The 25,098-nt window shown below is 37.2% G+C and overlaps 2 protein-coding genes across 17 annotated transcripts; one reads left to right on the forward strand and one right to left on the reverse strand.

The window, feature by feature from the left end:
* The first annotated feature begins 2,482 nt into the window (after positions 1-2,482).
* Positions 2,483-4,254, forward strand: LOC116198181 (heat stress transcription factor A-2c-like). The gene is made up of 2 exons (XM_031528531.1): positions 2,483-3,157; positions 3,283-4,254. Exons 1-2 carry the CDS (start codon positions 2,615-2,617, stop codon positions 4,114-4,116), a joined length of 1,377 nt encoding a protein of 458 aa, XP_031384391.1. The 5' UTR covers positions 2,483-2,614; the 3' UTR covers positions 4,117-4,254.
* Positions 4,255-16,279: 12,025 nt separating this feature from the next.
* On the reverse strand, positions 16,280-24,763 carry LOC116195290 (nuclear intron maturase 2, mitochondrial). Of its 16 annotated transcripts, none has more exons than XM_031524374.1 (10): positions 24,352-24,763; positions 21,684-23,940; positions 21,302-21,418; positions 21,031-21,201; positions 20,841-20,908; positions 20,599-20,753; positions 18,412-18,533; positions 18,095-18,275; positions 17,922-17,986; positions 16,280-17,473 (listed from the first exon to the last, which is right to left on the reverse strand). In XM_031524374.1, the coding sequence occupies exon 2, from the start codon at positions 23,923-23,925 to the stop codon at positions 21,721-21,723; it is 2,205 nt and encodes a 734-aa protein (XP_031380234.1). In that variant the 5' UTR covers positions 23,926-23,940; positions 24,352-24,763; the 3' UTR covers positions 16,280-17,473; positions 17,922-17,986; positions 18,095-18,275; positions 18,412-18,533; positions 20,599-20,753; positions 20,841-20,908; positions 21,031-21,201; positions 21,302-21,418; positions 21,684-21,720. The 16 variants fall into 16 exon arrangements, with proteins under 16 accessions (XP_031380234.1, XP_031380236.1, XP_031380227.1 ...); XM_031524376.1 differs by having other exon boundaries at positions 21,302-21,548; XM_031524367.1 differs by having other exon boundaries at positions 20,841-21,201.
* Positions 24,764-25,098: the final 335 nt, after the last annotated feature.

The following is a 25,098-nucleotide window of genomic DNA, read 5'->3' on the forward strand; positions in this document are numbered from 1 at the left end:
CAAACTAAATCAAATTAAATCAAACTTAACTTCGTTACCAAACGTAATGTAAATATTTCTTTTGAAAGATATATTAGCTCATGAATCACAGTGTTACTAAATGTGACAATTTGCCGTGTTTATTATAAATTAGTGTTATCGTCTTATGAGAGCAGGTCCTTTTGGTTTATAGAATTAAGGTGGCAATAGAATATTACGCCACTTGTCATATTTCTATTAATTATCACATAAAAAAGATTACAAGAAAAGAGAGTAAACTAACAATTTGTCTATTGAGAGATTGATACTACATCAAATCTGACCTCGATAAATTTTTTATATCAAATTGGACTTTGATAGATTAAGTGTAGATCAAATGACCCATTTCGTTTACCTGTCCTTCAATAGTGGACGAAAATATCTTATGTGACATTATTTTTTTACTTTTTTTTACATCAATTTTGACATTGACTTATTAAATGTACATCATATTGCATATTCCATTAGAGGGTTCTGTTGAATTTTTAACAGCAGACGGACAAAAGAGACTATATGATTTACATTTAATAGGTCAAGATCAAAATTGATATAAAAATTTTTTGAGGCGAGATTTAATGTAATATTGATCACTTGAGGGGCAAATTGTTAGTTTAGTCCAAGAAAAAAATTCCTCTATTATCAGTGGTGCATTCTTGCATATGAGACTAATAATCGTCCTTTTGCAACAATTATATTAATTACAGGCATCAAAATGTAATCTATGTTGATAATTGATTCATTTATTACATCGGTCAAAATAAATCAGCTCTCATCAGACTCCTTTTGTCACTTTTTGGGGGAATTGGATGGATACATATACATATATATATATATATACATATATGTATCCGTATAAGTATTTGTATTTGTATTTTTGTACTCGTATATAACGTCAGCACAACCGAACGAACCAGGGGTCAACATTGGGACACGTGTGCCGACAGCCGCATCATCTCCTATATATAAGTATCTGTATCTGTATTTTTGTACTCGTGTATAAAGTCAGCACAACCGAACGAACCAGGGGCCAACATTGGGACACGTGGGCCGAGAGCCGCATGATCTCGGTCGTCCATTACAGAGCAGGAGCAGATCGCAACCGCTACCAAGGGGGGAGCAATATTTCCGTGAGATGCGGCGTTTGTACCCGAGAATAAATAATTTTCAATTAGAATCGGTGTGATTACTGACAGAAGATTATATTCAACGTTTAAGTCTGCATGAAAGCAAAATATTCCCTCACGTAGAGCGCCAAATCGAAGAACAATTACACTCATTGTGTTTCAACTAATTACTATTCATGTCATGTTAAGGGATGGCAGTACCCGCCATCCACATCCGCCCATAATCCCACCATTTTTTAGGCCACAAAACTGCACCAAATTGTTACGGTTCATAATTTTTTTTTTTCAAAATTGCATGATGCGATGTGAATAAGTTTCTAATGAAAAAATTGGGGGTGAAAACTGCATTGCATTCTTTGTCATACGTATATTTCGAGCTCATTTTATCCGGCATCATTTTGAAGGCCACTTTTGCTTAGCCGATTACCAAAAATATTGGAGAGTATAATGGTTACCTTAGGATAACTTTTATTAATAGGTCTTCATTCAAAACCACGGCGGATATTGTGAGGATATGGTGCATTGTGTTAGACTGCCGTGTGGTTATGGTGCTCATATTACCTGCCCAAATTTAGTCCGCTGCCATACTAGGCATGGTATGTTATGGTATGGCAAAGACAAGTAATGATTAGTTTTATTCCCTTGATTTATCAATCATAATAGATCTCCCTAAAGCATCAGATGTGAAAAATAGAATTGATGGAAAGATCACACGAGATGAGTGAAATCACACATTAAGTTTAAGCCTCGTAATAGAGACCAAACTCACTGTAAATAAACAACAAAAATAAAAATCGATAAATTACATTTCAATTATACAAGTATATCCTAACTAGAGTTTTTTTTTTTCCGATTACAGTGAAGGCTCATAGGCCTAGCCCAATAAAATAAAAATGCTGAATATCTAATAAGGGACACGGGTAGTTCCACATGAGTATCGAACTCAGAACCACTTGATAACTATAATTATGATCTTTCATCTGATAATTATTCTTCCAACTTGTATATAATAGCTCTTTATAACCCACCTCTCCATAACCCTCCCTAACCCGCGATCCAAACAAGTTAATAATATTTACACATTTTTACCGTAGTATGGGCTTTCCTTGGGTCTTGCTCAAAAAGAAAAGAACAATGATGGATGAAGAAAGAAGAGTTAAGATGACGAGATGACTAAGCAAAATGGATCATTTCGGAAATAACGTTAAACTGAGGGACTTGGAGAGCAAAATGAAGATGAGGAGGCAGAGGATTACTCCAAATGGCAAAATCTCGGGAATGCGGAAAACGTGGCGGTCCCTTTACATTTCTATAAATGGAATGTAATGGGGCCGACAGCCACGGTCTCTCTCTCACCTCTGCCCTGCTCTGTTTCTATGTGAAGCTGAAGCTCTGGTCTGGTCTGGTCTGGTCTGTTCTATTCAAGCAAGAAGAAGAATAAATCCTCGAACCCCATCTCTCCATCATCAAGCATGGGGCCGGAGGCGACGGAGTCGGACTTTGTCAGCGGAGCTCTGGTTCGACGAATTGAGCTACCGCTGAAAGCGAAGGAACAAACTTCCCCTTTGGATCAAGAATTTGATGGTGACAATCGCCCCGCCAACACCAAGCCAACAGTTGTCATCAAGATAGAAGAAGAAGAAGACGAAGGCGAAGGCGAAGGCGAAGGCGAAGGCGATGACCATGGAGAGGATCCCGGCTTTAACGATTTTACAGTCACGAGCATGGCTGACTGCAGCAGTGGCGGCAGCAGTGGCAGGGCTGCCTCGTCGTCATCTTCGGCAGCGGAGGCTTTGCCGAGGCCGATGGAGGGGCTGCACGAGGTGGGGCTGCCGCCCTTCCTGAAGAAGACATACGAGATGGTGGAGGACCCGGCGAGCGACGCGGTTGTATCGTGGAGTAGGAACGGGAAGAGCTTCGTCGTGTGGGACCAGCACGAGTTCTCCAAGGACCTTCTGCCTAAGTACTTCAAGCACAACAACTTCTCTAGCTTCATTAGACAGCTCAACACCTACGTGAGAGTCTATGCCTTTATTTTGAATCAGTTATTACTTTACGTGCTTGATTTGATCTGATCAGATAACAGAAAATTTTCGCGAATATACGATGATGTGATTGCAATATCTCGTAATTTTTCTAGGGCTTTAGGAAGATTGATTCGGACAGGTGGGACTTTGCGCACGAGTTCTTCCAAAGAGGGAAGAAGCCGCTGCTCAATAACATAAGAAGGAGGGCTCGGGCGAGCCAGAGTCATCCTCGACGAGCGGGAATGTCGTTGACCATATCGGAAAACAAGAGGACGGTGGATGTGGAAGCACAAGCCGAGATTATGAAGAAAGACGGCGATGAGCTGAGGCTCGAAATTTTCAAACTCAGACAGGAGCAAGAAATCTCTCAGAATGAGATCAGTGCAATTGAAGAGAGGATACGGCGAGCAGAAAACCGGCACCAGCACATGTTCCTCTTCCTCGCAAAGGCGGTCAGGAACCCGAATTTCGTTCAGCAGCTGATCCAGAAAAAGAGAAGTTCAGACCCAGAGATGAGACAGCTCAAAATGGCCGGTGGGCACAGCAAGAAAAGGCCAAGGCTGCAGATGCCTATCGATCCCGAGGCGGCCGAGTTCTTGATAGAGGTGATGAAGCCCAACCTCAGTGATGATAATCAGGAAAGCGGTGGATTTCCAGCTTCAGGTGATGGAGAAGTAACTGGGTGTGAGTTGGGTCAGGAACCTAGGAATGGTGAGATTACGCCATCGGAGCCAGATTGTGTCTTCTCAGACATGTCCGAGGTCTACCAAGTCGTGTCCGATAATTTGCTTGGCGATATTGGGAATGTGGAGAATGAGGAGATTGCCGAGGCATTGAAGGACTCAAATCTATACCTGGAATTCGAGGGTCTTATCAGGAAGTCGCGAGATTGGGAAGGATACGAAGCCGAATTCCTAGAGCCGGCTGCTGTAGGAGCAATGCCTTGATTGATCAGATAACTTTAAATTTCAATGGGTTAATTTCCTGTAAAATATCGGATATGCCCTGTGAAATCTTATCTAAACATTATAGACGACGACGTGTTAATACATATGTTGGTTAACCTTTTTTCCCACTTCATTAAACCATTGGTTTATACGGTTTATTCAGCGACCGACTATCGATTTCATTGTTGCGATGAACGAGCTTGACCTTTATCTCTCGAAGTGGGAACTTTCGGATGTTCATAGCGTCTCGAAATGCTTTGTAGCCTTTCGTTCTTTAACAGATAATGGGAATTGGCATGCTAGTTGTAGAACGTGTATATTTTTCTTTTTCTCTTTCCCAGTCAGATATAACAGGCATCACTTTATTTCAGTGTTATCAGAACCGGACCGGATGATGAACCGGAAAGGGTACGGGGTCATGGGTTTATGGGTCCAACCGGGGGTTCGATGGGTCGGACCGCTCGTTTATTTAAAATAAAATAAATATTCATATTATTAAAAAAATTATGATAATTAAGATAAAAGTATGATGATTTTAAAGAAATATAACAATAGTATAAGAAAGTATCTATATTTAATATTTCTTACTTCAAAATAAATATTTTATTTTAATAAGTACTTAAAAGTAGAATTAAAAGAACAAAAAAGTGGTGGTGGTTTGGTTGGTAGTATGCTAATATGAAAAGCAAGAGGTCATGAGTTCAAATCCTTACACAACCAACCAATTTTTACATTAAATAGGAAACCCATAAAAACCCATAGAACCGGCCGGTTTAATGAAATTTTACTTAAAACCGGCCGGTTCAATGGGTCCGGCGGTTCAAAGCTGCCATTTCGGTTTTTAGGCGAACCGGACCGGACTTGGTGCCGGTTCCCGGTCCGACCGGTCGAACCGGCCGGTCCGGTCCGGTTCTGATAACAATGCTTTATTTAAGAGAAAAAAATCCTTTTGTTTTTATAAATTTAATATTCAATCAATTTTAATCCTATAATATATAAAATTATCGAATCAGTCATATATGATTGTTCCATAAGATAATTTCAGTCTTATAAGTTTTGAAAAAGATATTTTTAACCTTATAAATTTTTTAAAAGAAAAATACTTTTGGTCCTATAATTACGAAATTAATCAAATTTACATTACAAAGTAATTTGCCACTTTTAGAACTTCAACGATCAAAATTGACCCAAGGATAAATTTATTGGACAAAAAAAGTAATTTTTTGCCCTTTATTTTATCTTTCGGGTTCGGTCTATATATGGTGTTTTCGGTTGACTGACAGTCTCCGGTTAGAAGTTAGCTCTAGAGGTTAAGCTTGGCCTTTCACTAACACTTATACTGGGCAGTATATATGTTTGTAATGTCCTCTAAGTACTCTTTGTCCTCAACCATGCAAACATTAAAACATGTCAATAAATTTCACCAAAAGCAAAATGCCAATATAAACAAGGGTTAATTTCACCAACAAAAAAAAACCTACATTTTGCGTTATTTTTAAATATAGCCAAAAATGAAAGTAGATAGAAATTAAAATGTGTACTCTTAAAAAGAGGGTGTAGTACGTGACTCACGTCCTCGCCTGGGAATAAGATGTTTCAAGTTCGAAATTTAGTGTGACTACTTATGACCTTTTATAGATAGTAAAATTTCTATTTCACTATATTAGGCCAATGTACCTCTATTGTGACCGGAAAAAAGAATGTGTACTCTCAACTTTTTCTTTTTGGTAACCAATGTGTGTTTTCTGCGAGGTTACCGCTTTCCCGTTACGTCTATTATGTTCCATCGATTTTTTCATTAAATTTTCATTAAATTTCTTTAAAACATGAAATGATTAAACGGTAGTGAAAAAAATAAAATAACGAAAAGGTAAAAACAGACATAAATAAAGGATATAGCAAGCACGTGTTAGCTGGTGGTACACAATGCAGAGAGCATAACAATTTTACTTAAATAATAGCGGCCGACTTATGGCTCCGACACCGCCGAAAATTTATCTTCGCTCTGTTCCTTAGAAAATATTACCAAATCTTAATGTGGTAGCAGAGGCGAGGGCCCTCAACAATGCCCCAAGATCCTCTTCAAGTATTTTCATTTTCTTTTTTCAATTTTTTCAATTTTGTGTTATTTATTTATTATTTATTTTTAAAAATTTTTAAAATTATTTTTCATACCAAAAAAAGTTCCCATTTAGTTCGCGAAAATTTTCTAACTTTCTACTAAAGCGGTGCATGTGATCTTATTTTCTTTGCTAAAGCGGTGTGTGAGTTGATGGGAATCACTTTTTTTGGTTCACTTCGGCTTGGTTTGGTTGTGCTGTTGCTAAACGAAAAGTGTTGAAACAAAACTACTGAAAAATAATTGCTTATGCTCACAAGTAGTTTAGGCATTTGGCATGTTATTTTTTGAATCTGCTGAAAGTGACGATAGGATATAATAAGTGCTTGAGAAACTGCTTTTGCTATCGTTGATAAAAGATGAAATGGCTAATAAGTACATTAACAAAAAACAAATTTAGAATTTTGTACATAAATAACCAGCATACATCAATGAGATAATTATAATATATTACACATGCATAATATATTTTGTGTAATTTGAATGACAATAATTCAAATAAAAAATTTTAAACTAAAAAATGTTAAATGGCACTAAATAGAATATTAATTTTTAATATTGGACGGAAATAAGAATTATTTTTCTAATATTTATTCATCAAACTAATAGTAATAGCAGTATGAACACTAGCCATTTCATCTACTTGACTAAAAGAACTAACATTCTAAAGTGTTATATCATCTTCATCACCAGGATCAAACTCTGCATCTTTATCGTACTTTTGAAATGGGGGTCATCTTGAAAATGAATCCGGATATAATTATGCAAAGCCATAGTTTCACCTACAATTTTCACTTCCTTATCAAACGGGTAACTTGGCATAGTTTCAAGGATGCGCCATTTTTCTTCCATAAACCAAGGGACCTTTCAATGACACTTCTTATTGATGAATGAGCATGATTTAAAATTTCCTCAAGGCCACTAGGTTCACTTCCATGACAAAAATCAAGAAGATGATACCTATGATTTTTGTAGGGTCCTAGGTATCCTTTCTTGTTTGGACACCCCGCGTCTACCAAGTAATATTTACCTGAAATATTCAAAACAAAAAAAAAATTATAATAATAATTAAAATTAAAAACAGTAATAACAATAATATAATAAAATAAACTTATAAAAAAATATATGTGGTTACCTGGTGGAGGTTTTGGGAATTTAACACGCCAGGAATTAGTAGCACCATTAAAAATGTGAGCATCATGAGCCCAACCCTCCCAATCAGCCCAAATGAATGTAGAAATCATATTAAAGTTGTATGCCACCATTATATTTTGAGTTGGATGACCCTTCCGTCCAATATAAGGCACCTGAAGTGTTGGAGATATTGATGCCTTTACATGAGTACCGTCAATGACGCCAATGCAACTCTAAATCAAATAATACATTAAAAGTTAATAAAAAAATTCTCTCAAACATATGTAATCCGTTAAATATCAATATGTTACCTTGAACTGAGGCCAGTATCGAGAGTCATTCTTGATCTTCAACGGAATACCTCTAAAATGTGGACCACGCTGCTCACAATATCTATAGCCATTGTAGCTATAATATTTAGGATTTATTACACCATATAGCCTAATGTTGACATATATTCTTAGATCTATCCCAACGTCATTTTTTTACTTGAGGTATCCCAACGTTACTATTTTTGTTTCACCAACTATCCCCTAGTACTAGATGGTGACATCAAATTAGCAAAGTTGTGATACCTTAGACAAAAAATCGACGTTGGGATAGATCTAAGAATATATGTCAACATTAGGCTATATGGTGCAATATACCATAATATCTAATACATATGCAAAGTTTCTGCAAACTGTCTCACCAGAACGTTTAATTTTTTTTTTGAACATTTCTATTACTAACCTCATGCTCAAGAGTGTACAAGAACATCCCTGATAATTCCATATGACTAATTTCTCTGGAACCTTTAAAATTGTAATTAATTTGTAACTCTCGGCATAACATCTCAAACACTCTTTTATCCATCCTAAACATATTTAAAAATCTCTGATCATTTGCACTCATGATCTCCTTAATTTTTCTACTTCTAGTAAATGGGGAGACCATGCATGGTTCTTTCAACTGCAAGAAACTTGTGGGCTACCCACACAAATTTCCCACGATTGAGACCTGTAGGAAATTAGCCACGGCTTTCACACACTCCAAAATCGTCGGAAAATTTTCCCACGCTCAGACGTGGAAAACTAAAAAAGTAAATCCATAGATAATTTCCCACGACTTTTCCACGCCACAAAATCATCGCAAAATTTTCCCAATGACTTTTCCCGCATTAGGACGTAGAAAATAATCCCATAAGTAATTACCCAAGGCGTTCCCACGTCCAAAATTGTAGGAAAATGTTCTCACGAAATTTTTCCACGCTCGGACGTGGGAAACTCAAATGAAATAAATAAAAACATCGAAACATTTCCCCCGGTTGGTGAACATGGGAACACTTCTGTGGGAAACTAAAATAAAAATGATCCAGTAAACAATTTTTCCCTCTTAATTCGAATGATCAAGGAACATCAGAGGAACATTTTTTTTTTTCTAATCGGTAGTGTCCTCTATATATTATAGAACGATATATTATATGTTTATGTATCAAATTATTTAACTGAAACATATTATATAGTTCTATTTAATCACATGTTGAACGACACAGGGAGATACTAGTCGGAATGGGCCTAGGAAACTTGCCACGAACTTTCCCACGCCATCAATTGTTGGAATGGTCGTGGGAAAATTCCCACACTTTTTCCACAAGCAAGGCGTGGGAATTTTGCCACGAACTTCCATACACTTTGTTGCGTGGGAATGAGCGTAGGAAATTTACCACGCACTTTCCTACGCCGAGGGGAGTGGGAAAATTTTCCCACTGACTGGATCGTGGGAATGGCCGTGGGAAAGCTTTTCGTACGGCATATTTTCCCACGCCTCCGGTTGAACGGAAAATTTAGTGGGAAAATCAGAGGAAACGGTGAGTTTCCCACAATTTTTCCTCCTTTTTGGGCTGTGATAAATATGAGCTATTCTTGTAGTGTTTGTACATGTACTTATTATACCACTCTATGATAATACAAGTCACTGCATGTAGCACCGCATCAATCTCTAATTCTTCATCATCATCACTATCACTTTCATGGTCCATACTTGCAATGAGATATTACATCATGTTTCCATTATTATAAGCACTAAGTAAAAACCAACAAATAGTTTAAAATAAAAGACAAAAACATATTAAATTTAAATATCTGTTTGACATGACAATTAATATCATACTAATATAAATATATGTTCCTCATTGAGTTCAGCGAGAAATTGTTTGATGAATAGAGCTAAATGGAAACACTAATAAAAGTACTTAATCATCAATAATAATAATAAAAAAAATTAGACATCATGGACAAGAAAGAGCTATCCCCTTTCTTCAGTTGTTGCTGTTGCTGCCATCCAACTTTCACAACAGGTATTTTCAGTGCAGCAAAGTACTCTCTCTCATTTTTGTCTTTGAAAAGCTCAAGAGGGAAATAATATAAATCGCTGCTGGGTTCTATCTGTGTTAAAGCATCTAGTTGCTCAACAAGTTCTGCATAACTACAACATGAAGGGTCTGTTCTCATGAGCTTAGTTGTTGTTCTTTCTGCATTTCTACTCTTTAAAGTTTCTACTAAGGCATTTATAGAAAGCACGATTTGCTTAGAGTAGGAAACTTTCCGGCCCCCCTCCTTTGCATTTACTTTGCCCTCTTTTGTTCCTCACTTCTGAATTGGCAGGCCTCTTTCTAGTTCTGTTCTCATCATATTGAGAGTCGAGCTCATCCATCTCCTTCTCATTAAATCCATTATTTTCTTCCTCCAAATTGATAGAATTTTCTTCCTGAGAATTTTGTGATGGTAGTACCCCAATGGATGGTGACCACGCAACATCCCCTGTTGCCGCCACATTCATAAAAAGCCGATCCAGTTTTTCCACAAATTCTAAACCTCAGACACGGAATTTTTCAGCCTCAGGTACTTCCTGCAAATATTAATTGGACTATAATTTCTAAAGTGAAACTTTACGATAAAAAATACTAGAAAAAAGTCATAAACTAAATAAAAAAGTACTTTCAGTCTTTCTTCCCACCGTTCAGGAGATGCATTGATTGTTTGATTCGAAGAATCCCAGCCAAGACCACTTTCTTTCCCCCAAAAGTTGTCTGCATATCTTCCATTTTTTTAAGTTCACCCACTTGTTTTTTAACTAGGTCTTACTATAATCTTTGTTTGTCTCTTTGTTGAAATTGGCAATAAGATTATTCCATCCGATCTTCTTAAAATGAGAGGTAGGGCGATTACCCGCTTCTACCTCTATTATGCATGCATCAATAAAAATCTCCGTAGCCTTAGTATCCCATTGAGCTTTCCCTCTTGGCTCATTTATATCATTTGGAGGGCCAGGGTTCTTTTTGCTCGCCATCTAGGTAATTGCATGAGTATAATTAGAAAAATATACTGTACATATTTTTCTTAGTGACATGACTAGGTCAGGTCGAATAATAAAAAATCTAAAAGCATGGAAAACGTGATAAGTGATAGCACATAAAGCCCGGAATAAAGAAGATTATGCCCTATAATTTATTATAGTCTCTACTAGCATGGATTTAATTAACATGATCAGGCAAATTAATTAGGTTGATAGATTTCAGAAGCAAATAAATAACACGAAGCAGAGTAGATAAGTATCTTGATAACCATTTTTGATGATAAAAAATAAATGCATCTTCATCAAAGTGGATCATGCATGGAGCCCTCTAGCATTGGTTAAAGACCCATATATGATTTTTTTAAAAAGGAAAATAGAGCTCAAATTATTTATAATATCATTGTACATAGAGTTCTCACATCACACGGCTTAAGATACACCCAAGAGGAGAAGGAAGATCATCACAGTACCAACAACCAACTAATTACCCTAGCCTCCGAGCAAATATACAAAGATGAAGAGCCAAAGACAAAAATTATTGTAGGCTAACCGAGACAGACCACATAGTAAATGCATTTTACCACATACAACCCAAAGAGAGCTATAGGTCGTTGATTGCCTAGTCACAAGCCTGACCATTGATGATGAAATTTTAACAAAATTAACATAGACGATTTCAATAATAATCACATAAAATATCGAGAAGAGAGAAATGTACTTGTCAAGGACTCTAGAGGGGCAAATTGCTTGAGAGAGTATGCTTGTCGGTGAAGGCCAATACAATATTGATAAAAAAGAAAAGAGTGTTAGGGTTAAAAGCAAATAAATGAAATATATTAATTTTGTGAACTCTACCACCCAAAAAAGATGGAAAAAAAAAACTCACTTAATTTGTGATTCCCTCTGATTGTTGCCATCCGGCCAAAATCAACCAGCAAGGGATTCACACTGTGCAATTACACTATTACCGTATATTGTTAGGTTCATTCAAGATCTTAACTTAAACATCGTTTGATAGTAATAAAATATTATCCTTGAATTCTTCGTGGCTGCCCGTAATCGCGAGCATATCTCATATCCGACTTAAATAATAACTGGAGGCTCGATCCACTCGGATATAATAAATAAAAACTATTTAAATAAAAAGTACATAAATAATAAAATGAAACCAAATAAACGAAATTTCAAAGCATCTTCTAATTATATAGAAATATATTGTGTTTTTACATTATTTTATAGGACGAATTTTGAAGGAAAGATAAAATTATAGGAGGGTGATGGGGCGGCGAGCAAGAGAAAGAGAGGGGACAGAGAAGGAGAAAAAACAAAAGATAAAAACTAAGGGAGAAAATTGGGGAGAGTGGGTGGGTAGTATCTATTGAGTTTCAATAAAATTATCCTCATTACACCAAAAAAGAAGAAGAAGAAGAAGGATGGGTAGTATTTATTGTATTTAACATTTTATTCTCAATCTTATGGGTTTTATTAAGTGGAATTATTTTGTCAAGGGTTTTTCTGAAAACAAAAAGTGAGACGGAAGAGAGATATCTTTTTTTATATAACAGTATAGAAAGATATAATGAACGACTATATAATCTGTAAGACTCGGTGCTATTGATTGTGTCCAATGCCTAGCAAATTTTTGTCACAAGATAATAAAATTAATAGAGAAAACAAGGCTAGTAAAACAATAAGCTCTCTTATTGCACTATGATGAGTAATATACCCTATTATGATGAGTCTTTCATACTAAGTTATGAGCAATGGATACGTATGACGAATCATTGACATCGTTTATGAGCGATATCAATATTATGTTGAGTGTCTGACATTGCAATATAATACAAGAAGTTTAAACAATGTACGAAAAGTTAAGTGTATAAACCAATATCTCTCGGCCTCATATATAATATGTTTTGTTACACCAACATGACTTACCAATGTTGTTGCATGATACCGTGATAGAGCCAAATTTCTACTTAGCATATCTTAGGAAGGTTTCGTAGCACGACGTTTATGATTTTTTAAATGTAAAATTCAGTAGGGATTTGTTATACAATTTGATCACCTCATCGATTTCCCCGAAGTTGAGGTAATAAAAAATTATGGAGGAAGTATATATGGATAATATCAGAAATCCACCCTCAATAGTGTTTGGTTAGAGATACTTTTACGTTCGAATTAAATCTTATAAACATGTCAAATATGAAAATTCTAAACCGACTATGGTAATTGACCATATCTATGTCGCTGGATTCCAATTGAAGCGCTTTTCTGTACACGTGATAATATTTATGCACAGTAACAATTTTCTACTCATGCTTTTATTATTCTTTTTTTTTTATATATTTTCAACCATGAATACTTTCTAATGACTCTCGATCTTACCCGAGAATGATTCATCTCGATTCGTATTACAGTTTCCTCAATCCTCCTGAAAAATTTGACCCAGTTAAGAAATTCGAATCACTCCCTTTTGCACCCGTCCATTTCTCTCCTTTTCAATTCACGAAACAAGTAGATCAAAGATCACAGGTTATTTAATGGGATGCCGCATGTCCAAAATCAATATGGTATTATTATATTGGATTAATCATCCCAAAAAGCATCAACTTTGACTATTTTTTAATTTTGATACGAATTTTATTTTTTAATAAAAAAGACACAAACTTTAATTTTCTTAACACGTTAGGCATTTGTACCATTTTTCATCCATTTTGTTGATTTGACGGAAAACGATGTCTACATGATAAATGGTGTCATGTCACTTCAGCAAAAATTTAAAAAAAAATAAAGGAGAAAAAAGGTGAGAAAGGCATTGATTGGAGAAAATGTGAATCACCGCCACTCGATTGGAGTCACGAGTAACCCTACAAGACACCAACAAACCTAATTATGGGAGTGGTGGACGGGCAGAATCAGGATAATCCTCAAATTAGAGGTTCTCCTTATTTTGGCAGGTAAAACCTCAATCTCAGCCACCACCCTTGGGGATCTCCCGATTTCAGTGAGTAGGACTTCGATCCTGGTCACCACCGCCGATTAGAGTAGCCGACGCCCTCCAAAGTCATCGATAACCCCAATAGGGGTTGCGGTGCTTACCCGGGGCCCTCACCCTTTCTCCAATCAAAGCATTTCTCTCTTTTTTTTTTCTTTAATTTTTTTTATTTTGTTAACATGACTTGACATTGTTTGTCACGAAATCACCATTTTCCGTCACGTCAGTAAAACTGATGAAAAATGACACAGGTGCCTAACTTTTTTCCTAAAAAATAAAGTTCATACCAAACTTTAAAAATGGATCAAAATTCAAGCTTTTTCGAGTGGTTAATCCTATTATGTTTAGTGAATTTTGTAAATCTTCAAATGGACATAATTCCAAAGGGGGACGTGGAATGAATTCTCGATCCCTAACTTCTGACGGGACCGGATGGATCTTCTGGGTCCTAATATAATCATTACACTTACCTTCTGAATCTTCTGGGAGGAGAAGTTTGTAGGTCTTGCCAGAAAGTTTCAATCATCTGTCATCAATTACATGCCACGTATCGCTAAGTGTTCTTGTCAAAATATTATAATATAATATATGGTCAGTGGGTTATATGATGTAGACAAAAGGATGCTTATGGTCGGGTTATTGCCAAAAGAAGCAAAAAGACAAAGCTTAAAGAATAATTAATAAAACTTTGGGGTGATTAAGTTAACCATTCGCTTGACCAAGACGAATTAATGTTGGAGATCTGGTCCACAAAATCTCCACCCTAAATTTGATACGGATATGCTAACCGCATCAGTTTGGATTTTTTTCTTTTGGCATATATCGGTTTATATAATTCAACGTTTCGTTTAACTATTTATGATTTTAGATTCAAATATTATGAATAGTAAAAATTTACAATTAAGAGAGTTTTTCTATTATGTGACTAACCCGCTTGAAGATGGATTTGTCATGGTCCATTGGATTACAGGATAGTGGTATGTGTGGGAAAAAAAAAAAGTATGATTGTCTACACTGTTTACTGGGATGGCACGCCCATGTCTGATTGTAGGATAAATCTCTACTTTATAAAGGTCGAAGAAAACTGCGTCTCACAATAAATTAATTCAATTGATAACAACCACTAAAAAAAAGATTATAGTCTAATTTTACTAAATTAATTACTCAACTTCCTCAATTTTCTCTTAGCAACACCCCCCTCTATCTCCTCCTCCCCACCTTTCTCCTCTTTCTAAGTTGCGTCTTCTTTTTCTATTTTTTCTTAATTTTTTCTTCTAAACAATGTTTAAAATTTTCATTTATTTAAAATTTATATTCATCACCAAGCGTGGGTGTGGGTGTGGGTCGTCGCTCTAGTGTATATAAGATACAATCAGGTCAATAGGGGATAGAGGAAGAAATAATATACTATGGGTACATGAACGGCTTGTAATCCGTGCAATGAATTCTACTTCTATAACTTTCAAAAAGATCGAGCCTGAAAAAATTTTATAGCGTAGATCCTTCAAATTTAGAAAATGTATGAACGCACATCGAGGATTAGCTTTGCATGGTTCAAGCACAACAAGAATGTGGTCAATTCGGGACATGTAATTGAAGAAATTTATTAGACTAGCTAGAGTTAGGTTTTCGAAACTTAGGAGAAACTAACGAAAGATTTCAGCTGGGCTTAAACAGTCTCAATTGGAGAACTTAAGAGGGAATTTTATTCATTTTGAGTAGTCGAAAGACAACAGGAAGAAGTTATGAGTAATAAAGAATATAATGTGTAATCTATATATATATAAATATATAAACTTCACAACACCTTAATAAATTTTATGGTAAAATAAATAGAGGTAAAATGGTAAAATCATTTCTAATTCCTGTCTTATTATATCACATAGAAATTAAATGATAATAGTTATTATTATAATTAATAACAATTTAAGAATATAGAGAAAATATTCAAAGAAATATGAAAGAATATTTCAATCATTTCTTGTCATATCATTAATAAATATATATATATACATTATTTGAATAAAATAAATAATCATAAATATATATTTAAAAATTATTTTAATAATTATAGCTAGGCTGGTCGTTCGAGAAGCACATCGAATCAAAGAGAAAATAAAGGACTTGGGGATCGCACATCATAAGAGAGATTTTAGAGAATAAAGAATAAATAAGTCATCGAGTGCTAAGTACTTAATTTCAGCCATCAATGCCTATTTTTAAAACAATGAGTTAATTGATAGAATTTTATTTTCCGAAAGAATGTGTGCAAAACAAATTGTAAAACGTGACACCCAACCATCAAAGACTTTGTTTTCAAACCCCAATTACTCGTATTTTAAATAATAAAGGCACATTAAATGTTTTCTGAGTAAAACCCTTAGATTCGTATAATTTATTCAATAAAACAAGGGTTAGACACGAAAAAAATCGATATACTCACGTAACGAAAAATATTCATGTTAGGGTGGTTCCTGGTTAAAAATGGTTTTCTAGACCAAGTATAATGCTAAATTCTAAATGAATGAGAATGCGAAATACCAACATCGAACAAAAGAACATGATTTCTTCGCTTCTCAAAGAAAATAGCATGATTTCTCAATATATATAATTAGTATGATTCACTATTTTTTTTTCTAAAGAAATTACGATAACAAATTTATACTATATGATATTGCATATAAATTAAAATTGAGGAATGAATTCTACCGAAAAGAAAAAAAAAATTAAGGAATGAATTATCTAAGAAAATGTTCCTACCTTGAGAGTAGAGTTCCTAAACTAGGCAGAACCAGAGAAGTTCGATTAAGGAATATACAACTTCATTCGATCCATGAAAGGACTTCTGCTCTAGTACGCAGAATCGTTGAAGTTTGTTTCGTCCCCCCTCCACCAGACAGCTCCCTCCCGATAATTGCATTTCAAAGTTGTGATTTTTATGCCCTTCGATCGTCCAATTCTTCGAGCACAATGTACTTTCAATTCTTTCGCATCTCAGCAATTTTCTGCAATGGGTCCTCGTTAATACTAAATCCAAAATTACCATATAGGAAAATGTGGGCCTTCTTTGGCGGAAGGAAAATGTGGGTTTAAAAGATCTAAATATACTGACATAAACATCCAAATATAAAAACAGCATCATCACAACATATATAAGGGTGAAAGAAAACGCTAGAAAAAGGTTATCACAAAGAGTTCATGTGCCTATTGAATAAGCACGTTCGATTAATACAAGGCCAACTCATCGAATTCGATAGAGATTCAAACTTCAAGCAAATTCAGAAAAAACGCTGTGTTTGATCTTTTGTACGGGAAAATGACCTCAATGGTATGAAATCTAACCCCTTTCGTAACATTACCCTTTTTATTAGCAAGTCGGCAACAATGAGCAAATGCATGGCATGTGAATTTGATTTGTGCAACATCCCCCCTTCACATTAATGAGCAAATTCATACGATTCATTGGTTCTACTACATATAGGGTCTGTTTACCATGAAAGCACAGCGCATTCCGACCAGCTCACCCTAGTAAACTATATGGGCGAGACCCGCTTAGCAGGGGATCTACCTTTACAAAATAAAAATATGAAAAACGTATTGTGTGATAATGACGTGATGCTGTAAGTTGATTAGAATTGTAATTAATAGAAATATCTGCCCAAACAACAAATTTTTTTCCTTTTTTTGGATAAGTGGTACCCGAATAATGGATTGTTCTTCAAGCACACAGAAGGATATTTGATTTTGAAAGGCATCAACCAAAGCATGACCTGAAAATTTGGCAAGAAGACTTATTAACGGGATAAGAATATGATGCGAACAATTAGAAGTAATTATTAGTATGCTAATTGTTGATGTGGCCTAGTGGTTCCTCACGACTGCTAAGCAATAATTCCGATTATAACAATAATAATGCAAAAAAATCAAAACTTGCTACATGTCATGCATACCCATACTGATGTGCGACTATTCTAACATCAGTCCGAGCAGTCACTTAAATGCAAATATTGGGAACCATAATAGACGCAGATCGAACCGAAATTAAAAGAAATATAGCTGCCATGTTTTCTCAACCGATGATTGACGTTTTAAACTAAAGCAGCATGTTGAAGCGGCATCTCAATAAATCATCATAACTATGTAGTTCATGATAAAGTCACATGAGGGTTGCCTTATATACTTATTACAGATTTGCTTATTTGAGACTTCCGGACTCACCTTAATCAATTCTCCGAAGCCAACAAGTTCATCGTTTTATGAGCTCCCAAGGATCTTATCGCTTCCTGATGCATTTGACGGTACATTCAGGAAAATTCAATGGAGAGACTCGTGAAATTCAGAGGGATTCCAAACGATGAGAAGAAGAAAAAGTTACAAAAGGGATTGCTAACCTCAACCTTCCAAAGAAAACTCAAGGGAACTCTGTTTCCTGCATTCTCGGAGTACTAGGGAAAGATCAGCTCCAATGAATAATCAGAGTGTCCAACCCTGAGATACCTTTTGCATCACCTTAGTCCCCCCAGCAAATGAGCTCAGATACCGTTATCTCTTTCCATGTTTTCTACAGATTACCTTCAGCGAGAAACACACAATGGCGATATATTAGTCAAAATTTAAGTGCTAAAGCAGTTCTTGATCAAAAGATTCAGGAGAAAGGATGGAACAAGTCTTGTTAAAGAATTGATAAGCAGGAAAGTGGTAAGTTAACCTCAATTTGTTTGCACTTTTCACAACAGATCGCCTCATACTTGATATGATAATCCTCTCCTTCACTTCCAAACAAACCACCCTAATGATGTTTGGGGCACCATCAATTAGGAAAAGGACTGCCTGTAAAGATTGCAGTGATTCATTGCCAGTAAGACCAACCACTCTTAAAGTACTCCTCTGCAGACTTTACAGATACAAAATCAGACGACAAAGTTATAGCTGACCATGGCAGAATTTACGTAAAAGTGAAGGACTATGATTTTCAAATGAGGAATTTTTTGGATAAGTATTGTTCTTCACACTTAATCAGAATAAAGGGACTTCTACCACAGACAATTTGTCCTTTTAATAAAGTGAAAAATGTCGCAAGCACATTGACAGTATGGTTCGAGCAGCCTTGATGTACTACATTGCTAGGAAATAACATTACTAGCATTGCAACCTGAATGGTTCAATATTCTTTTCAACATCAAGGTCTTTGAAGCAAGCAATCAGAGGGAAACAAAGTAACGAAGAGCAGTTGGTACCCATTATTTCTTTAAATTATGAGAAAGGCCTAAAGAGAAGCATATCGCAAATGTAGCTAATGTTTGCAACATCAATTAAAAAAGAGATCAATTAAATTGTGTTGAAGATCAAGCATGAATGAGATGAAGTGAAGAAGCCACCGTGTAAGCAACAAAGATTGCTAGAACACACCAAAATAAAAGATAAAAAAAAAAAAAGGAAGGACAATCAACACGCCAATTGATTTGAGCACTGGTATGTCAATCAAAGTGGAAAACAATAAAGCCAGCACTTAACCTAAAATAGTGTTGAAGACTGCAGCCAAGTTACTTCAACTATTCATAGTAATGCCAACTGACCATCAATTAATTCATGGCAATTCATTTTATGGAAGTCCATTCTCTTCGATGAAAAATATTCAGTTATCCCTTTTATCTCATCATACTACACAAATTACAAATCGCAAAGCATCATTCTCTACATATAATTACATTTAACCCCTCTTCTATATCTCCTCTTCTACATCTCGAATAAGACAACACCACGTACGTACATAAATTTCAATTTGCAACTTTTATAGCACAACATACTAGTTGCATCCTTGTCACCTGAACTGCACTGATCAGGTTGAATTAAAAACTAGAATCATACTGATGGGAAACATGTAATCATCTATAAGAAAAAAATAACTCTTTAAATTTAAAATTTAAATAAAGGAGTAGATTCTTTATTAGGGTTTAATTTAATTAATCAGAAACAGGTCAAACATATACTTCCTATGCAAGTCTAATTCACACTCTGATCGCCAGTCTGCCGTCATTCATTTATAATGAGATACACAGAAATAACCGGTTGACTTGCATATTTAAAGATATATTGGGCTGTAGAACTTTTATGAATCGTAACTCAGGCACAGTTATCCCAGTTTTCTTTGTCTTTACAGAGAGAAAATGGTAAAGATGCCAAGAAAAAGAAAAAGAAAAAAAATGTTACCTAGCTTTCACTAACTAAATGTGTAACTTGTCTAAAAAAAATTCTGTAACACCAAAAAAGAAAAGAAAAAGAAAAATTCTTTTGAACTGTGTGGAATCTGAATTGGGATATCGATGTACCGATGACGGCAAAATGTTTAACATGATAAAATCTTTTGACATAGTTTCAGGAAGTGTCTGAACCTTAAATATAGGTTTACCATATCCTTCTGACCTGTTGAATCTAGGACTTGAGATTCACCCAGAATTGTGGACAAAGCAAAAGCTACGACGCTTGCAACTACATCAGTGTGCTCTTACTTTAAACTACAATTGTAAACTTAGAATTTCCTAGGGTGCATCCAAAATGATTTTGGAAATATATAACCAAACAGCCTGCTTTACAAATAAATTAGTAAAAAGCATACAAGGAAAGGAAGACAAGTGGATAAATATGATGCCATATTTAAATATAAAACTTCATTTTGGCTATAGTAACAAAGCATTTAGAATGCTGACACCAACTAGTAATATAAACAATTAGGAACTCTATTATTACACTTTCTGTTATTCCTTCCTGCATACAGTAGTGTCAAAAGCAATTGACAGAGCCAAAGCCACACGTTTTTTTTATTCTCAACCCCCTACACAAACCCCCGGCAATTTTCATGAAAGAATGTGAATATAGGTCATGGAGAAAAATATACCTTCAGAAAAATCTTCGCTGCATGGTCCAACGCAAAGTTTGCTCTCTCTCTCTCTCTCTCCCCCTCCTTTAGCTTAAACATAGACCACATACCACATCCAGAACTCACAATAATTTTGCAGCAGGAAGCAAACATCGTTCATAAAGTTTAACTACCTGAATTTAAAGTACATTAAAAAATATGAAAAGATTAAATGCATTGTACTTGCACTATGCCACAAGAAAAGGGAAAAAAATAAATACCTATTCAAAATCCTTTTGGCCCTCCACGAAGTCCAAATACTTAAGCCAGTTCTCCAACTGAACGTTGTCTAATGGCATCACATGGAAATAAGATATGTGGATATTAGACTCATAGCAGACAATTTCCTCATAACACGAATTCATATATAACCGTTCTCCTATAGCTTTAAATTTTTGCAGTTCCCTTGACCTTGTATGACCATCTGAAGTATCCAATAATTCGCTAATTACATCACAAATTTCCTCATCGCTGTTTGATGCTTGCACCACATTATTGAGATCGGCCTCTGGCTTGGGTTCTATGGCAGAGTATCTTTGGGTCTTCATTTCCTCTTCCCAAATGGCAACCAGCTTGTGGAAACTGAAAGGGGAAAAGCACAACAATATATGATATAGATTGATATTTTAGCATTGTAATATCAAACAATTAAGAGCCTGAAATCCTGAACAACAGCACTTACGTTGATCCTTCTGTCGATGTGAAATATTACAGACCAGCTCTGGAGGATACACAGCAGCATCAGAGCACTAAGAGGACCATTAATTTCTAGAAACAGAACTCCATGCTCACAGCATTCCTGAATTCAACCAAAGGCCACATGGATCTTGAGCATGAACTAGCCAGTTCACTGAGTGAACCAACCTGAACTGGTTGGTTCTGCGCTAGACACATCCGGTTCAAAAAGTTCATTCGCATATATTGCTTGTCTAGAGCATGAAACATGTAAGCAAGAGATGATGGCCAAAGCAGTCCAAATGAAAACTACCACTCAAATCAAATCTTCCAAACTAAGTCAATGTGCAATTTATGATATATTTTGATGTTAATAACATCCTCCTTACCTGAACTCGAAAAATTTCTCAAACAATAGTACACATCTCACAATTGTGCCACATGAAACCCTTCATTTTCTTCCTCCTCTTCTTTGGAATCTCCGTTGCCCTTATCATAGCCCAAGCTCAGGAGCAACTTTTGATCAGAGTCGGCATTGTTTTTTACACTCTTCAGCAATGAAAGCTGATCGAGAGGAATAGCATTCCTCTTATAATTCCATACGAGCATCGAGATGTAGTCCTGAGGTGAGACGAGACCCTGTTCCCGGATGCAACTCCGCTGCTCTTCCTGAGTCTTTGGGTTGTCAAGTGTTATGTACTCCAACAGGGCCTTCTCATGGTCGGGCCTCCAGTTGCTTGGGAAGAGGCTGTAATCTGTTTCAGGAACAAGAGACATCCTTGTGTACTGAAGCCCATCGATCGACTCAACGAGGCCCATCCTCAGCAGGTTATGGTACTCTGGGGACTGTCCTTTCTTCTCCTTCAGTGGACGACTCAAATTTCTCGACCCGATCTTGTACACCTTAGCTCTAGAGCGGAGCTTGTATTTAGCAGCATAAAGTTTTGCAAGAGAACCTCTAATAATATACGAACAGAAGTTCACCACTTTCTTGCGATTATCCGCAAATCGGTACCATTCCACCATGGTCGATAAGAACTTGTTCATTTGGGCATTGGTGTGGGACTGAGTTGCGTGGAACATCCTGAAACAGGGCTGGGGGTCAGGATCTCTGTCCCCCTTGAGAAATTTCAACTTCCTGAACTGCTTAATACACTGTTTCAAGCTTGCAGTTACTGATAAGAGTGTCCCCACTCCCTTCTCACTAATAATTTTCCCTCCAGTCGCAGTATACCTTAAAGTCGGGTAGACTACTCTTCTACACAACACATGATCGAGAAACATTATCCCCTTTGTGATGTGCTCGATAGGGAGGGTCTCGTTATCGAGCTTGAGCATGTACTTCTGATCGCAAAACTCAATCAGCTGCTTTCTCAGAGTCGCTGCATCAGCTCTGGGCCCACGAACACCAATCAATATGTGGCCACCATACCGCACATAGTCCATCTTCCGAGTCTTGTCAGGCCCGCTAGTGGGCACAAACTCAGGCCAAGAGGTATTACCGTGTTCTTGCTCTCCTTCTGGGCAGTTCCAAATAACATCGCTCTTTGAAGGCTTGTAGAACTCCTTAATCTTGGTCTCCATCCACCGGTCCAACTCATCGAGACATATATTAGTCAGCAGAGGAGAAAGAATCCCGCAGTGTCCCCAATTCGGTCGTTTTTCTGCTTCCTCAGGAGCAAATCCAAAAAAGGTTTCTAACCAATAAGGATCGGGCTTGGGTTCATCCTCAGCTAACACCCTCTTCTTCTGGTACTTCCTCTTCTTCTTCTTCTTCTTCTCACCATCATCAATCTTAGTAGTAATCACGGGTGTGACGAGCGCACTCTTAATCAAATCAATCACCCTCTTATCCCTTACATCCCTCATCAAAGACCCAATAACCAAGCCTACTTTAACCCCATCCAGTATTGTGCTCAAGTCCCCCTTTATGTACCATAAATACCCTGCAAAACTCCTCCTAATCACCCTCAACACAGTGTGAGCATTCCTCCCAGGCCTAAAAGCAAAAGATTTCTGTGAAAAACTTGACTCGTAAATTGGCTCCAAAATCATCAATAAAACCTCCTGAACAATCCGATCCTGAAAAGGGGTGGGCTGCGTCGTAGTCAAGAGAGCCTTAATCTTCCTCTTCGACAAGGCCTGATAATCGGTCTTATCCTTGGGGGACTTTATGAAGAAGTCTAACCTGGCACCCCACTTGAACCTGTTATCAAGTACAGCATTTCTAAGGGCTAACAGATCCTCCAGGGCAGGCCTCTGGATTGAGCTCTTTGGCATGTAAGAGCCCGTCTCATCGATGCAAACTTTCTGATAGGCCAGCACCCACAGCTCAAATCGTCGGAGGTACGAGCTCAGATTGCTGACTATCCGATCAGGTTCCCGGAAATTCTCAATCCACATCTGGGAGCAAACAGAGACCCCATCTTCCTTCAACAGATTGGCTGGGTCATCAGGATCAGGCGGCGCTCGGCGGTGCATCATTGGGAACGAAAGGAAACGGAACAAAGCAAACCCACTGTTCCCTGGCCGGAAGTGACTGAACTGAGAGTGCAAAACTGAGTGACCGGTGACATTAGCACTGGCATTTCCAATGATTCTTACGGTCAACAGGGACAGCCGTTGATGCATTTGACTGCTCAGGAGCTACGTGTTCCAAATAAAGTCTCGTCAGATAGACTCAAAAGCAATAAATGAAAATGCAAGAAACTTGATTCAAGTTGTTCATTCAAGTTCAATAAAGACCACTGCCCAACAAGCCAAACTCAGAGAAGGCAGACCATATAAATTCGAAGCAAAAAGCACAACACACAGCACAGCACAGAAAAGAGAGCTCAAGCTCTCGAAGCACAGCACAGGACATCATACAACACACAACACGACAATACACACAGCTCAGCAGAACAACTCAACTGACCAGTCTCGAACAAAAACTCAGCAGACCAGAGAGCTCGAAGCCAGAAAATGCAGCAATTTCAATCAGCAAACAAGTCAGCAGAAAGCTCAAATCGTCAGCAATTTCGACTCAAACAAGTCAAGGAGAGATTGAAGCCTCACCTCAGCAAACCGAAGCAGAGCAGCTCGAACCCAGAGAAGAAGGCAAGCCGGCAGCAGACCGAAGCAGAACAGCTCCGCAGCAGTTCCAGCGTTCCGCAGCAGCTCCAACTCCGAAGCAGCTCGACAACTCCAGCTCCGGCTCCGCAGCAGTTCCGGCGTTCCGCAGCGGCTCCGCTCCCACACTCCACAGCAGCTCCAGCTCCAGCTCCACAGAAGAAGAACGAGAAGAAAGGACTCAACACTCAAGGGAGGATTGCAATCGGAGAAGCTACGGCTGAAGAAGGACGACAAGAAGGGCTTCCAATCGGAGAAGTGTCGGAGAATTTAGGGCAGAAAAGAAGAGTTTTCTTCGTTCGATCAGAGAAGAGGAAAGAATGGGGGGAAGAAAATCCGATCCGACCCGACCTGCTCAATGGGCCGACGAGGCATGGGCCAATTTTGCGGGCTTCGGCTAAATGTAGGATCGCCCGGGTCGCGCCGATCATACGATTCACCTACCCGACCCGCGATCCAGGGTTGACCCTGCAATTCAGGGCCTGTTTGGTTTGATAAAATTATTTTAGAATCATGATTTTGATTTTAACTCTACCCACTACACAACAAAAACACACGTTTTCCAAGTCAAATTTATAATACCATCTCATTTGTCTTTTTCCACAATCAAAATCAAAATCAAAATCAAAATTACTTTAACTTTGAAACCAAACGCCCCCTGATCACTCCGGCTCCGGTGGAATTGGGATCGCT

This window comes from Punica granatum, chromosome 2 (genome assembly GCF_007655135.1).
Source record: "Punica granatum isolate Tunisia-2019 chromosome 2, ASM765513v2, whole genome shotgun sequence".
In the NCBI taxonomy this organism is placed as follows: domain Eukaryota; kingdom Viridiplantae; phylum Streptophyta; class Magnoliopsida; order Myrtales; family Lythraceae; genus Punica; species Punica granatum.